At 36.8% G+C, this 16,606-nt stretch overlaps 1 protein-coding gene across 1 annotated transcript; it reads left to right on the forward strand.

The window, feature by feature from the left end:
- The first annotated feature begins 358 nt into the window (after nt 1–358).
- LOC128855050 (farnesol dehydrogenase-like) lies at nt 359–15,069 on the forward strand. The gene is made up of 6 exons (XM_054089635.1): nt 359–642; nt 4,991–5,156; nt 5,294–5,420; nt 13,872–14,007; nt 14,299–14,433; nt 14,520–15,069. Exons 1-6 carry the CDS (start codon nt 502–504, stop codon nt 14,562–14,564), a joined length of 750 nt encoding a protein of 249 aa, XP_053945610.1. The 5' UTR covers nt 359–501; the 3' UTR covers nt 14,565–15,069.
- Nucleotides 15,070–16,606: the final 1,537 nt, after the last annotated feature.

The following is a 16,606-nucleotide window of genomic DNA, read 5'->3' on the forward strand; positions in this document are numbered from 1 at the left end:
GTGACACTTTTAAACCTATAGTATGTGGACATAGAAACACCGCTTCAAATTGTTTTTCATACGCGGAACTAAGGTTTCAAAATTTCCCACAAACCTAACAAATTGCACAACGGGCATTTGGAGAAGCTTAGGCCTTTTTAACAGCATTTAAATTTTTTATAACTGAAGTCTAAGTTTGATTTTGGCCGGTCGCGTTTCTATTAAACGGACTGTAACTTTAAAATATTGACACCAATTGAAGCTGTGCGGTACACATCTGCAAATGACACAATAGAGCAGTTATCCACCCTACCACCCACCGCTACTGGAATTTGACTTGATGTAACTCTAAGCCATTGCCTAGGCTGAGACTTAATTTATTATGTCAAATCAGCTTCAATCAGTCACGGTTTGACGTTGAGAGTGAACATAAGCTGCGCTACACTGATTTCTATTGGATAGAGTGAATCGAACGAATTTCGCATAAGTGCCTGCGTACTGATTATTTATCCACTACTAAAAATGTGCAGCCTCAAGGACAGTAGACCAGGAGTGGCACTTGTAACTGGCGCCTCCTCTGGTATTGGAGCGCAAATTTCAGTGTTTCTCGCTAATAAAGGAATAACCGTTTTAGGATTGGCGCGACGGGTGGCATTAGTTGAAGTGCGTGTAAATGTTTTCAGTGTATACTTATCTACGTATGTATGCATTTGTGTGTGAAGAAATATTTGTATTTTTAATTTATAATTCATCTGTCTTTAAAAATGTTATTTTTTCAACAATTATTTCTAAAATGCTTGTGGCACTCAAATCCATACGTGGGATACTCAAGTAATATTTTTTATACTCGCGCGCACATGTGTTGTATGTATGTTCACACATATATGTACAATGAAGTATTAATTAAATGACAATCAAGGTTTGTATATTAATATATTTCTGCAAACGGTAAACCTCGAGTTACATCCCTGTTTCTACTACAGAAATAAAAAGGAGGCAAATATCTAATTCGAACGAAAACGAACTGTATTCATTCTTTCAGAAATGTGTCCGGAACTATTCAATAAAGCAAAAAATATTTATTTTCCTTCAAATTTATTCTACCGTCTTCAAAATTGGTTCGTTCCGAAAGATATACTTGTATATTTTTCTGTTATGTGGAGACAGGCGAGTGGACGTACCTAAATTAAAACTTCGTTTGCAGGAAAGAAAAAATGCATAAGTCATATACTTAGAAGTTTTGAAACTTACAGTTTTGGGGAGGTCGGGCGCGGGTATTGTCAATCTAGCTTAGGCCAAGGGTAACAAGCGCACCAACTTCCATTGAAAAATCAAAATATTTTAGCGCTTCATCGTCTACAAAGTAGGCATTGATACCATTTAACAAAATTATAATGGGATGAATCACTTTAAGGGGTAACACCACTGTACACGCGTAAAATAAACACAATTTTTAAAGAATTTTTTTGTATAGAAGGAAAGGGAAAACAATCACTCTGATTTGGGCAGTTATTACTTATATACTAAAATACAAAGCTACAAAGTTCGATCGAAAAATTTTACAAAATGGCGGCATTGGAGACATTTTTGTAATGTGGTTTCTCTTGAAGGAGCTCCGCGGCACGCAGCACAGAGGGTGCAAATTTTAATCTGGAACAAAGAAACATTTTTTTTCTTAGTCTAGATAAGAATAGCTAGAGAAACACGTAGGGGATTTAAAAAATATTTATTTTTGTGGAATTAGCAAGCATTTGAAGGAAAAAACTCTATTTTGGACTAAAAAACGGCACTTAAATAATTATAACAATCGTTCAAATTAATCTATCGAAAATCCCCTACGCTCTTCTCTTAAGAAGGTTGTTATACAGACGTAGTGAAAAACCTGATTAAAAATATTTAAAATTGTTTGAGTTATGCTGCGTGCCAATTTCAGAAAACGTGTTTTGAGAAAAACGCGTTTAAAGTTTGGAAATTTGGAGAAGTCGTTAGGTAGCAGTCACTAACGCTTGGTTAAAAGCTTAAAATATTTATGAAATAAACTTCGGTAACGTATAAAACTTTTTGTTCTGTATTTTAAAAGGTTCAAAGAATTTTTTAAGCTTATAAAAAGAAAATCAATTTTTTGAAATTTCTACAGTGGTGTTACCCCTTAAGTTCAAAAACAAACGCTCAAAAAACCTAAACGAAAACTCGACAGTGAAGGAAAGACTTAAAGCAATTATTTCATACCTGTATATGAAAGAGGTGGTTTTTGTTTTTTATTTTGCTCTCTTAAACCAGGTTATTTCTCTGTTTGGAGGAATTGACTTTTAGCTATCTTGTGTATTTCGGAGGCTGCGAAAAGTTACTTTTAGAATCCCTTTTTATACCTTTTATACGTTTTAAACACATTGGACTTTGAGCTTCTTTGCAGCTTTTTACAATTAGCTCTTCAGAAAAAGTTTCACCGATGTATATGATTAGTTTTTTTTTATTTTGATATGAGACGTCTTTGTTGAAAAACTTAACGTGCTTCCACGTATACTCAAATGAAAGCTTGCAAATTAAAACTCTTTCACTAAAACACCACTATATGTAAGTTCCAAAAACAAAAATAAAGTTTTGGATATATTATTATTGTAATACAATAATATAAAATAAAAGTTTTACAACAAAAAAATCAGCCAAATAAACAGGGTGAATACTCTCTTATTGCATTTTGTAAGCGCAAATTTTGTATAGCTGCCAGGTTAATAAAAATAAAAATGCTGGACAAAAGCAAAACCGAAAAGACGGATTTAGGAGTTAAAAACAAAAAGGATTAACACAAAATTAAGAAAAATATTGCAAAATACTAAGCAAATAAAAAAAAATTAGGCTTTTAGATTATATACATACATATACAATGAAATTCCCCATTACGGACAGTCCTTATAACCGGACAGCTCCAATAACCGGACAAATTTTGGGCACACAGGTTTTTCATTCATTTTTTCATACAAATATCATCCTAATAAACGGACACTCTAATAACCGGACGCGGACAAGGTATTTCAAACCATTTTCATAAAAAAATTTCTCATAAACGGACAAAATTCAAAAATATCACAAGCAAGCTTTGTTGTTCATTATAAAAATGAAACAGGCGATTCCCCTTTTAACATGTATACACTCATTCAAGTCCTGTGTTTTAAATTAAGAGTAGTTTTCCATTCAGTTTGTTAAGTCAGTTGCATGCGAATGGTTGCGTTCAAAGGTTTTCTCCAAATGGATCAAAATGTTTTCACTGAGGACAACAATATAGAAGTTCAATTTGACCAACAAGATGATACTATGGACATAAGTGATTCAGAAGATGAATTTTCAGAAGAAATAAGTGAGCCTATAACATCATAGGATGAGGCTTTAAAACTTGTTGCGGGCTTGAAACAATATGCAAAAAATGACTATGTAGCTTTCCAGCACATTAAAAATATCGAGAGTCACTTTGAAAATGAACATTTTAAATTAAAGCAATCAAGCATTACCTAATTTTTTCAATCAAACTAGTATTGAAATGTAAAGACTTGTACAATGTATTGTACTTAATCGCTATATGTACATATATGTATTTATATGTAATACCAAAGTATGCAAATATTCTTTACTTCCAAAAATTTCTTAAATAAACTATGTACAATACAATTCATATGTGTGGTATATATTTTGTGACTTCATCCCTTATAAGCGGACATCTCCCATAGCCGGACAAAAACACTGCGACGGTGAGTGTCCGGTTATAAGGAATTTCACTGTATACAAAAAAGCACACTTGACTAAATCAAATCCCCTCGTCACTAGTGAATATTTGCTTATGTATATTGCACTAATTTTTCAAAAAATCATTTTTTACATAATTACAAACATCTCATTTTAATTAGAGGCTAAAAATATGTCAGGAAGAAAGAGCTAAAATATGATTCATTAATTTGCTATAACAAGAATAGAACGGATACAAACTATGTTTCTTAAGTATGCCCCAAGATCTTTAAAATTTTCTGTCCCATATCCCTTTTATAGCTCCCGCTATAAACAAATATGATAGAGACCGTTTTTGGGTGTTTGCTCGAGCTACTCCTCCTACTCCTCCCACATGGAGGTTTGCCATTACCTGCCGAGGGGCGACCGCTGTTAGAAAAATGTTTTTCTTAATTTTGGTCTTTCACCGAGATTCGAACCTACGTTCTCTCTGTGAATTCCGAATGGTAGTCACGCACCAACCCGTTCAGCTACGGCAGCAGCTTATTAAAGATTAGATGGATTAAAGTCGCTTAACTGCAAAAGGTCGATTCTATGGCTGCCTTTGTATTTAATTTAAATCAAAGTGACATTGATTGTAAATAGATATTCAAAACGAATATCGCACCACATGCACCTATTACTCGGACTCTGCGCGAATTTAATGAGAAAAAAAAATGCATTTAATTTGCTAACATAATTATATTCTTTTTAATCTAGTCGTATTTTAGTTTTGGCTCGTTTTATTTGTTATTATATTGTATTAATAGGTATATTGTTTATATTAGCACTAAATCAATAGTCCGTAACAGTCCTTATGTTTTTTGACTACCATAAATTAAATAAATAAAAACTCGGGGGCTAGAGAACAAAAAAAATCAAGTTCCGAAAGTGGTAATCTGGTCACACTGATCACCAACTCGGCTAGGGTGACATCACGAAATTCAGCTGATATTACCAAATTCGAAAAGACTTTGTTTTTAAGTTAAAATTTCAAATGATTACGTAAATTTCTTCGGCAAATGTTATGTGATAATCGTGGAATTAAAGTTTGAAGAATTACATGCTTTGTGTCTTTAGACAAAACGTTAGTCAATGACTGCATTAAAAAATTTAACACATTGCTTATGACTTTAACTGATTTAGATCGTATATGATTGCATTCATTTACAACTCTCTTTTGTAGCCATTATGCATGCACACATATGTAAATATTACATAGCAAATAATTTTAAATCAAACTTCTTCTTCGTAGAATTTGAATGCGCATGTATTAGGCGGTGGTAGAATAATCCCTTGCCACTGTGATCTAACCAGCGAGGACAGCATATTTCTTGCATTTGAATATTTACGGAACTCCTTTCCGCCACTTACAATACTCGTATGCAATGCGGGCATACTGAAGTCGAATTTTCTAGCAGGTAAGAAGTGCAACTAATAATTCTTTAGCATCATTTATGAAAGCACTAGGCATTATTTATATTCAAGTTTGTTTTATATAATTTTATTTTCAACTAGTCTTATCTAAAAAACAATGTAATCTTATTTTTCTTAACAGAATCACCTGGCCAGGACATAAAAGAATTATTCGATGTTAATGTCGTAGGTACTTCCATATGCCTACGTGAGGGTCTGAAGTTATTACGCGAAACTAAAACGAAGGGTCACTTTATTGTAATGAACAGGTGAGTTTTCTACTAAGATTACGGTAGAGAATTAAGAAACCGTATTTATAATCATTTTTTGTTTATTACTTGTAACTTTTCTTATCTTCGTCTTATATTCAGTTCTTTTTAAGATTTCTATACGTAAACGTATTTTTATTAAAAGAAATGTTTTTTCCTTTTTTGAGAAAGCACCCAACCTTAAATTATTATTTTTTTTTTTATTAATAGTTGAGACTATACTCAGTAATCATTGAATGACAGAATGGGCGACGGCAGCTTCCCCCTCATCCGCAAATCAAGCCAAAAACAAATCACTGAATGGTTCATAAGGAGATAGGGGTGTCAGAAAACATGATGATTTTCAATAATTTTTTTTTTTGTTGCTAGTGAATTGCTTTATTTTACAAAAATAAAAACATAGCATTAATACATCATGTTTCGGCTTGACTTTAGCAAAATTTCAAAAAAAAAGTTATTAATTGTAAAAGTTATCGCTGTCTGTGTGAAGCCCGCTTCTCCAGAAGCCCCTGCGGTGATCATCACAAGTCCTTGGTGATTCATCTAAAATCAATCGGACAAGAGAAATTAGTTTTATTAATAGATAATCTTGTGCCTGATCGAAGCTTTTTTTCAAAATTAACAATATGGCGGCCTCAGGAAATATTTTTCAAATTTTCGAGAAAAAAGCCAACAATTAATTGTTACAAAAAAATCGAAATTTAAAAAAAAATCCTTCAATCAGGCACGAGTTTTTTATGTTTTTCAAAAGCAGTATACATTTTATTGAAATCTACCAAGAGGATTTTAAGTTACAGTGATCACCAGTTCAAAATAAAAAGATAGTTTTGAGAAAAACGTATTTAAAGTTTTGCCCGAGCCCGAGCTTTGCCGTCAATTGTTGAATAACTCGAAAAGTATTTGTCGGATTATCTTCAAACAACTTCACACAATATTTTAAAAATTCTGACTGCCCCTAACCACGTAATAGAATTCCCACAACTTCTCGAGTTATATTCAAATACGTACAGTGAATAAGTAAACAATCAGGGCAAAATAGTACTCAGACAAAACAAAGAGACAGTTACTGGATCGGACAGTGTACAAACGGGCCATAAACGACATTCATCGGGAGACTCTCACCACCTTCTTAACCTCCCGACCCCCGAATGCCGTTATCGGAGTCAAACTACGCCGCACGTCACTAACCACCTTTTCACATGCCCCATTAAACCCACCCCTCTCCCTCTGGACCCAACCCGTCGAAACAGCTAGTTTCCTGGGCCTACCGTTAGATGAGCTAGACGAAGACGACCGGTGATTACGATACACTGACAGGGCAAAGGTACTGCTACAACAACAACTACTCATGTGAAGCGCTAGCACACGTTGTTGTTGTTGTTGAAGTGGTTGAGTACTTCTACTGAAATAATCTTAATTAACAAGTAGCGCCGTTTTACTACCAATGTTATTGTCTGTTGTTTTTTCTTCAGATCCATTCCGTGAGATCCAAGTGAGATTTTATTAATTTACCGAAAGAGCGAAGTCTTGTTCTTGCTAAGCCTGGGCATTCGCATAAAAAGTGGAAAAAACTTTCTTTTACCCCCTCCGCCAGACAACTTCTTCAGATGGGATTGGAAGAAAGGTTACGTCTGGCTGCAAGATCCATCACCTTCCAGTGAACTGTAAAGGTTGCAGTGATACGCGAAATGTATGAGCGAGAGCAGTTAATTCATCCTCTGGATGTTGTACGACGCCCAAGTTTTTCTTGTTGTAGTATTTGTAGTTAATTTTTTCAACCTTCTTTCGGCTAATGCATAGTAGTGTGAAGCAATGGATGTTTTTATTTTACATTGAATGGGGTAGCAACTGCCACTGTCTCTGCTATGTCTACCTCATTACCCTCAATATTCTTATGACCGGGAACCCATATCAGAGGAATAAGAAGTCAATGACGAAGCAGTTCTAGTTCCTCTATACACTGTAAAACTAGTTTGGATGAAATGGAAGTGGAATCTAAGACCTTGATAGCTGCTTCACTCTTGCACCAATTAGTTTTAGTGATTTGCAAGCTTCCCTGATTGTTAATAGTTATATCCGCTAGCATAGTCAGAAAGTGGATTTGATTTGGATAAATTGAGCGGTTCCGAATAGAGGCCAACTCCACACGACAGTTCATCTTAGAACCGTCCTTGCAGATTTAGACATCGAATTCACCAATCACTTTCCTTTTCCTCCATTCGACTCTCGGTGGATAACGTACCGTCACCGTCTTTCTTGTCGTTCAGTTCGGCGATTGTAAAGTCTAATTTGTTTTGTAGCAGTGAGGGTCCCTGTAGGAGGATCTCGCTGTGACCGTAAGATCTTGATGTCCAGCTTTCAATATCTATGAGACTCTCCGCGGTGCATGTGGCGATTGTTTTTATGTGCAAGTCTAATGGTAGCAGATGTGTTAGCACGTTAAGCGATTCAGTAGGACTGGTGCTAACCGCTCCTGTGGTTAAGATACATGCTGATCTTTGTATCTTGTTTACCTTGGTTTGATTGTATTTCTTTTCCATAAAGGGTTATCAGACTAATGCCGCATATGTTACTATCGGCAATAGCTATGTGGAACCAATTGGATAACTTTGGTTGAATACCCCATTTTTTACCCAACATTCTCTTATATAGTACGGTAGAAGTAGGTAGGTAGGTGAAATGGTTGAAGTTCCAGTCTGGCACTCCTCAAGTAGCACTAAAGCGCCGTTTTGATACCATTATGAGACCTCCAACAGGCAGATATCTACAGCCAGCCAGAGCTGTTGATATAATAGAGGATATTGATGGGATTTAGGTTGGCGCACTGCCCCAGGCTATCGAAGAAAGGAGCGCCCAATGACTTTAGTCATCTAGCTGACAAACCCGGACATTTACAGAGAAAGTGATCTGCAATCTCCTTCTCTGAAAGGTCCCCACAACTTCTGCAATGGGGGTTAAATGGTAACCCTAGCTTTTCCACGGGTGTACCGATCGTTTATTGACCGGTAAACAGCTACGAGTTTGGTAATTGTATGGCGAGGAGTCCAAAGGACATTCTGAGTCCTTTGAATATTGTATTGGGACCAACGGGTTTTCCAAATGGCACATAAAGAAATGGAGCTCTATCTTTTCTGCGCTTTCCTGAAAAATAATTTGTGCAGTTCCCCTTTAACAACTGTCAGGAGGATGCCGATGTCGGGTAGGAGGTCTCTGAGGGCAATTCAGTCCCCTCATCAGCAAGCTCATCAGCAAGCTCATCAGCACTTTCATTTCCCTCTATGTTCCTATATCCGGGAACCTAGATCAGAGAAATGTTACCTGCACACCCAAGAGATTTGATCTCCTCCTTGCAGGAGTTTACTAATTTCGTTCTGCACCATGGCGTCGTCAGAGTCTTAATCGCGACTTGACTATCGAAGAAAATGTTACTCTCTCCCTCGCTTCCGCGTTCCCTAAGCATTTTGCATGCCTGCAGGATCGCAAAGACTTCTGCTTGAAACACACTAGCAGTATTCAGCAGTTTAAAGGAGATAGATAAATTGGCTAAGTTAGAGAAAACCCGTGCTCCCGATCCCGAATCCATCTTGGAACCGTCAGTGAAGACAGAAGTGCACGCTTCGGTACAAATTCTCCTCTCGATCCAATCCTGCCTATTTCGAAAGAATGTCCTAGCACGACCCTCAAACTAGGCATCCATACGTTAAAATTGACGAAACCACTGCGTTGTACATCCACAGCACGACCTGTGGCTTGAGTCTCCACTTTTTACCGAACATAGATTTGCAGGAGTAAAAGGCTATACTGGCCTTCTTTACCCGATTTTCAATATGTAGCTTCCAATGGAGCTTGGAGTCAAGTATCACTCCAAGAAACCTAACATCCCATGAAAGCGGGAGAACGTGGTTGGAGGAGAGGTTTATATTTTCTGGTAAATAGCACCAGCCCCGTTTTGTCAGAGTTGACTCGGAGGCCGCAAGTGGCAGCCCAGCGACTGAGTACAACCAGTGACCTTTCCGAAATTTCAGCCATGACTGAGGGAAACGGTCCCGATACCATCAGGGCCAAGTTATTGGCGTATGCTACTACCTTATTTAGCATTATCAGAACTTCGTCAATAGCAATATGTGTAAAGTACTATATGTATTAGGTTTCTACATTGGGGGCGGCCCCGGAACCGAATGGGTTGGTGCGTAACTACCATTTGGAGAACGTAGGTTCGAATCTCGGTGAAGCACCAAAATGAAGAAAAAGTTTTTTTTCTAATAGCAGTCGCCCCTCGGTAGGCAATGGCAAACCTCCGAATGTATTTCTGCCATGAAAAAGCTCCTCACAAAAATATCTGTTGTTCGAAGTCGGCTTAAAACTGTAGGTCCCTCCATTTGTGGAACAACGTCAAGACGCAAGCCACAAAATAGGAGGAGGAGCTCGGCCAAACACCCAAAAAGGGTGTACCTGCCAATTATATAATAGGACTATGAATAAGTTCGTTTCGGTTTTACAACAGATGGCGTAACTTGATTATTATTCCATCGATCCACATTTCCAAACATTCATTGGAGAGCTACTGTCGTAAGGCACAAACGTCAGTATAAGTTTTTTATTTGAAGCGTAAACAACAATATTTTTACCACACTTGAAAATGTCGAATTTCGTGCCAAATAATGTGTTTTTGCGGGGAACTCTTCTTCATTATTTTAATATGAAGAAAAAAGCAGCCGAAAGTCATCGTATCTTGGTGGAAGTTTATGGTGAGCATGCTCTATCTGAGCGAACGTGCCAGAAGTGGTTTGCACACTTTAAAAGTGGTGATTTTGGCTTGGAAGACGAAGAACGCGAGGGTGCGCCGCCAAAGTTCATGGATACCGAATTGGAGGAATTGCTCGATCAAGATCCGGCTCAAACGCAAGAAGAGGTTGCAAAAACTTTGGGAGTTGATCAATCAACCATTTCCAAACGTTTAAAAGCCATGGGAATGATCCGAAAGGTAGGCCATTGGGTGCCGTATGAATTGAAGCCAAGAGACGTTGAACGCCGTTTTATGGCATGCGAACAACTGCTTCAACGGCACAAAAGAAAGGGTTTTTTGCATCGAATTGTGACTGGCGATGAAAAGTGGGTCCATTACGACAATCCAAAACGTCGGGCAACGTATGGATACCCTGGCCATGCTTCAACATCGACGTCGGCGCAGAATATTCATGGCCTGAAGGTTATGCTGTGTATCTGGTGGGACCAGCTGGGTGTTGTGTATTATGAGCTACTGAAACCGAATGAAATGATTACGGGGGATGTCTACCGACGACAATTGATGCGTTTGAGCCGAGCACTGCGAGAAAAACGGCCGCAATACGCCGATAGACACGACAAAGTTATTTTGCAACATGACAATGCTCGGCCACATGTTGCACAAGTGGTCAAAACATACTTAGAAACGCTCAAATGGGATGTCCTACCCCACCCGCCGTATAGTCCAGACCTTGCGCCATCCGATTACTATCTCTTCCGATCGATGCAACATGGCCTGGCTGACCAGCACTTCCGTAATTACGATGAAGTCAAAAAATGGATCGATTCGTGGATTGCGGCAAAACCGACCGAATTTTTCACAAAGGGAATCCGTGAATTGCCAGAAAGATGGGAAAAAGTAGTAGTAAGCGATGGACAATATTTTGAATATTAAATTTGTAACCATTTTACGTCAATAAAGTTTCAAATTTCGAAAAAAAACCGCACGAACTTATTCATAGTCCTATTATATGTATATATATATATATATATATATTCTACATTGGGCCTCCTGCAGATTTCGGGATAGAGGATAGAGAGAGATTAAGGATAACACCTAAGTATTTTGCTTTTTGGAAGATTAAAGTCTGGTATGTTGGTGAATTTTTTTTTTTTTTTTTTAACTGCAGTCTGTGGCCCAATTGCTGAGTAATCCCAACCTCCTTCCATAAACTCGCTTGTTATTGTTGGAAACATTCTTGTAATTATAATCACTACGTCATCCGCATACACCACTACTTTAATTCCCTTTCGGTCAAACTTGGAAAGTATGTCATGACCACACAGCAAAGGGGATAAAACTCCCCCTGTGGAGTCCCCTTCTGGCAGAGCGCTTTTCTTAAGCATATTGTTTATCAGACGTTGAGATCTGTGCCCGTGCCTAACATATTAAGAGCCTCTGTAATGGAGCTTGTGTTAACGTTGTTAAAAGCACCCTCTATGTCGAGAAAGGCGACAAGTGAGTATTGTTTGTATTCTATGCTTCTCTCGATCGTACTTACAACCTCGTGAAGAATTGTACCTGTAGGTTTTCCTTTGAAATAGGCATGTTGGGATGTTGAAATGGTAGTGTTTGTAATCTTCTCTAAGATATGCATCGAGCAATCGTTCAAGGGTTTTGAGGATAAACTGATGGGTACGAAGTCTTTCGCTGTATCGCGACCGTGTCTACCAGCTTTGGGGGTAAAAATCACCTTAACGCTCTCCAGCTTTTTGGAATATGCCCTAGCATAAGTCTTTTTTTTTTAATCTGGAATAGTCGTTTTTCGAGTATTCCACAGCATGGCAGGGAATATTCCATCGGCAGCTTTGCATACTTCGAAGTTTCTCAGCGCCCATAGAAATCTGTCTATCTGGGGATACAATGTGGTTTAATGTATTGGCGGACAAGTTGGACGATTGACCACTGTTAATATTGTTCTCAATATACGATAATCTGTGTTACCTGGGAAGTGTGGGTTCATGAGATAGTCTAATGTTTCCGTCGAGGATTTTGTCCATTTCCCGTTATCTTTCCTCAAGAAAGAAGGACAGGCGTGTTCCTTCGATAAAAGCTTGTCTAATCTAGCCGTAATTTTGGTTGATACAATGGAACTACAGAAATCCTTCCAAGCATCTGTCTGAGCTTCTCTAATTGCTTTCTTGATTTCCCTAAGCACACGTACTCGTATATTACAATACGTCCTATAGAGGCGTCACTACTTGTATACATTTGTAAAAAGTTACACGGTGTGTTTCACAAACAAAAAAAAACATTTTCCCAACAAAATTTTACGAAAATGTTAATTTTTTTATTTTAAACTATTTTAAAAAGTATTTATGTTTTATCCTACAAAAAAAACATGAAAACAAGAGCCGAAGAGATTTGACTTTAGAAAACTCCATATCAAAATTATCAACTTTCAAAAAGTCTTAAAATTAACAGATTTTTAAGTGTACTTCTTATCGTTATATTCAAAACCATGTCCAAGTAATTACAAGTAGATCACTTGGCATGGATTCACTCATTTATGGTCCAATTTTGTTCATTCTCAACAGATATCTGTATCAATTTGAAAAAAGGACCTACTAGATTTTACTGATTTGGAAATTTTCTGAAATAGCATTTTGTGGCAAATCGTGAACATTCGCGAAGCGTCTCACAACAATACCGAATGAATGAGGTGTACTACCTAAATATGACTGCCAAACGACAAGACAGAAGTTGCCAGAAAACACGATAAACCACATCTAGAAAATACTATAGTTGTTAGGCACTTTTCTTAGTCAGGAGATGTAATCAAAATATCAGAAACATCATCACAGGTGACGTCACACCAATGGTATGTGGGCCATGCTCCCACTAACACAATAACATTCCTCCTCCTTAAGCACATTGTAAAGTATATAAACAGAGGTGCATAGGGACACAGTACTCCGTCTTGAATTGAGCATGTGAAAATGTAACCTAAGAAAACCTAAATAAAAACACCTAATAAGAAATAATTAAGTATTAAATTTAAATAAAGCAAGCAATAATATATATATATATATTGCTAACATTATTTCAATAGTTTTGCAAACATAACGCATCACTCGACATGCGTTGTCGCATCGGATACGAAATAATTAAGTATTAAATTTAAATAAAGCAAGCAATAATATATATATATATATTGCTAACATTATTTCAATAGTTTTGCAAACATAACGCATCACTCGACATGCGTTGTCGCATCGGATACGAGAGACGCAACGGACATATTGTGACAGGCCTAGAAAAGTGTCAGATCACTGTCAACTAAAAACGGAGTTGCCGTCATATATATGTATATTAGTTATTTTAAATTTTATTTCAATAATTTTAATTATAAATAATTTCAATAATCAAAACCTATTTTTCAATTCCCTCAGGCATGAGCTTCCATTGCGTATAACGGAAAATGTATTTCAGTATGATGCCATGATCGCAATTTTTGACTACCCCAATGTGCATTTAGTCTGATAGAACTTTAAATTTATTTTATACTATACGATCATATTTGAATTTCCACTCCCTTAACTAACGATCTTCTTACTGTACATTTGCAACTGCATACAAAATTGAGCTGCTCTCTTCAATATAATTTGCCTGCTTTTTCGCCTTCCACAATAATTGTTTTTATTTTTTCATGCACATTCGTCCAGCATCCTTGGGCACCATATACCGAGCCTACCGGTGCCGTTATTTAGCGCTTACCCAGCAACGAAGCACGCCATCACAGCGCTGTGCCAAACAGTGCGCCAGGAAATTAAATATTTCAAGTTAAATATTAAATTAACGGTAAGCAAATTGTAGCAAAAGTTAAAGTAGTGCTATTGCGCACGCAAACATACGCATACGAATACGTACACATACATGCATATGTCATGAGCACTTGTAAGTATGGGCATGCACACATTGATGGCAAATGAGGGCTGCGCCTGCCTGAATAAATACAACATATTGTAGCTTTAATACCTTTCATGGCTCAAAACTCTAACTTAATGAGCTTTAAAGACACATATCTTGAAATTCAAAGATTTTAATAAAATAAAAAGAGGGAAATTATATTGATTTGTTATTTCAAAACAGAGTATAAGTCCTGGATTGGTCGATACGGATCTGTTGAATGTTTACTCTGACGATATTATCAACTATCCAAAACTTACAGCCGCAGATGTTGCCAATGCGGTTATGTTTGCATTAAACACACCAAATTATGTGCAGGTATTTTTGAATTGTACTCCCTATAACTTTTATACACTTTAAGTGAGAAATCAATTACTCATATGGCTCAATTTTGCAATTTTCAGGTGGAAGAAATCATTATCAAAGCTATGAACCGCTATAATGAATAAAATCATGACTTTCATAAGATCAAATGGTAGAGAAGCTTTCCTTTGAGGGTCATCAGCGAAATTGTATGCAAACATATAAAACAATTTTTAAACAAAATAATTTATCTAATTTAATTAACTTTTTTAAGAATAAAAAGAAACTTTTCGCGGTTATTTTCTGAAATGTTATAAAAAAGCATAGTTTTAAGCAAATATTCATATATCTTAGTACAATCAAGTTCATAAAAGCAATATACATATAATTAGCGGCATAAATTCTTGACACAATTCCAAAAATACTATTTTGCGAGGCCTTCAAAATAGTGCCTGTATATTTTCGCAGTTCTATGTGATTTTTTGTTATTTGTTTCATTTTAATATTATTGTAGCTAGAAATATATTTGCGTATGTTCTATGAACTAGTCTAGTAAAACTGCTATGGATTAGTTAACTTGATATTTTTCTATTTTTTAATAAAATGTGTTATGGTTTTGTGCAACAAATAAAGTTTTAAAAAAGCATCGAAGTTCTTCGCATTATTAAAATCTTCAAAGAAAATATGATTAGTGAAAACCCATTTTTTGCAGCTGCAGTGGCCTTTTTGGGTTTTTTGAAGATTTTATATTCGCTTGGAAGATTTTAGGCGCAATTTTTCTGGCAACACTGGTCTGGAGTTTAAAAATATACTATATGTTTTATTGATTGCTGTACTGTCAAAACGTAATTAATATCACCAGAAAAAAACCAAACCAAAGGGGATACTTAATTCTTCTGCCATCGAGTCATGGCCACATATTTTACAAATCTACAGTCATTTTGCTAGAGTAAAAATTGCTCTGATATGGAATTAAATACTCTCTAGTAAATAATTTTAAAATCCCTTTCGTAAGTAAATACGAAACCAATTGCTAATAGTTATAACGCTTTCCACTCAAAACTTCTTTCGAAGCTCGGATATTATTTCATACAAAAGGCAACCGAAAAAAAATATTAAGAGTAAAGCTCAAACTATAAATAAAGAGTATAAAGCAGCATTGTTGAACCAGATTTGGCAAATGCATCTAGGTTTTTGTTGGGTCATTGATTGCGGGTCGCTGCATCATCAGTGGGGTTATATAGTAAAGGTTGATTTTTTAAGAGCTATAGGAAAGTTTTTCAAAAAAACACACGTAAAATACAGAAAAATGCATGACATTTTTATTAAAAGCGTGACATTTTATAGTACAGTACATATCATTTAATGTTTGAAGATTATTTCCTGCAAATGTTGACCGCGACTGCGCTTCAAATGGTACATCCGCTTAGTCCAATTTTGGCATACTCTTTCCAATGTTTCGGCCGGTGTCTCACATATAAATGCTTAATAGTTATCTTCCAATGCGTTAATTGAAGCAGGCTTGTCTGAATAGACATGAGCTTTACCATAAAAAAAAAAAAAAAAAAAAAATTGGCGCGTACACTTCTGTTAGGTGCTTGGCCGAGCATCTCCTCTTATTTGTGGTGTGCGTGTTGATATTGTTCCACAAATGGAGGGACCTACAGTTTCAAGCCGACTCTGAACGGGAGATATTTTTATGAGGAACTTTTTCATGGCAGAAATACACTCGGAGGTTTGCCATTGCCTGCCGAGGGGCGACCGCTATTAGAAAAATGTTTTTCATAATTTTTTGGTGTTTCACCGAGATTCGAACCAACGATCTCTCTGTGAATTCCGAATGGTAATCACGCACCAACCCATTCGGCTACGGCGGCCACCTTAGCTTTACCATAGCCCCACAAAAAATAATCTAAAGGCGTTATATCGCACGATCTGGCTGGCCAATTGACAGGTCCCGAACGTGAAATAAAATGTTCTCCGAACTCGCCTCTCAACAAGTCCATTGTTACGCGTGCTGTGTGGCATGTGGCACCGTCTTGCTGAAACCACATGTCATGCAAGTCAAGCTCTTGCATTTTGGGCACGGTAGCGTTCACCATTCACAGTTACGTTACGATTCGCAGCATCTTTGAAGAAGTACGGTCCAATGATACCTCCAGCCCATAAACCGCACCAAACTGTGACC

This window comes from Anastrepha ludens, chromosome 2 (assembly GCF_028408465.1).
Source record: "Anastrepha ludens isolate Willacy chromosome 2, idAnaLude1.1, whole genome shotgun sequence".
In the NCBI taxonomy this organism is placed as follows: Eukaryota; Metazoa; Arthropoda; class Insecta; order Diptera; family Tephritidae; genus Anastrepha; species Anastrepha ludens.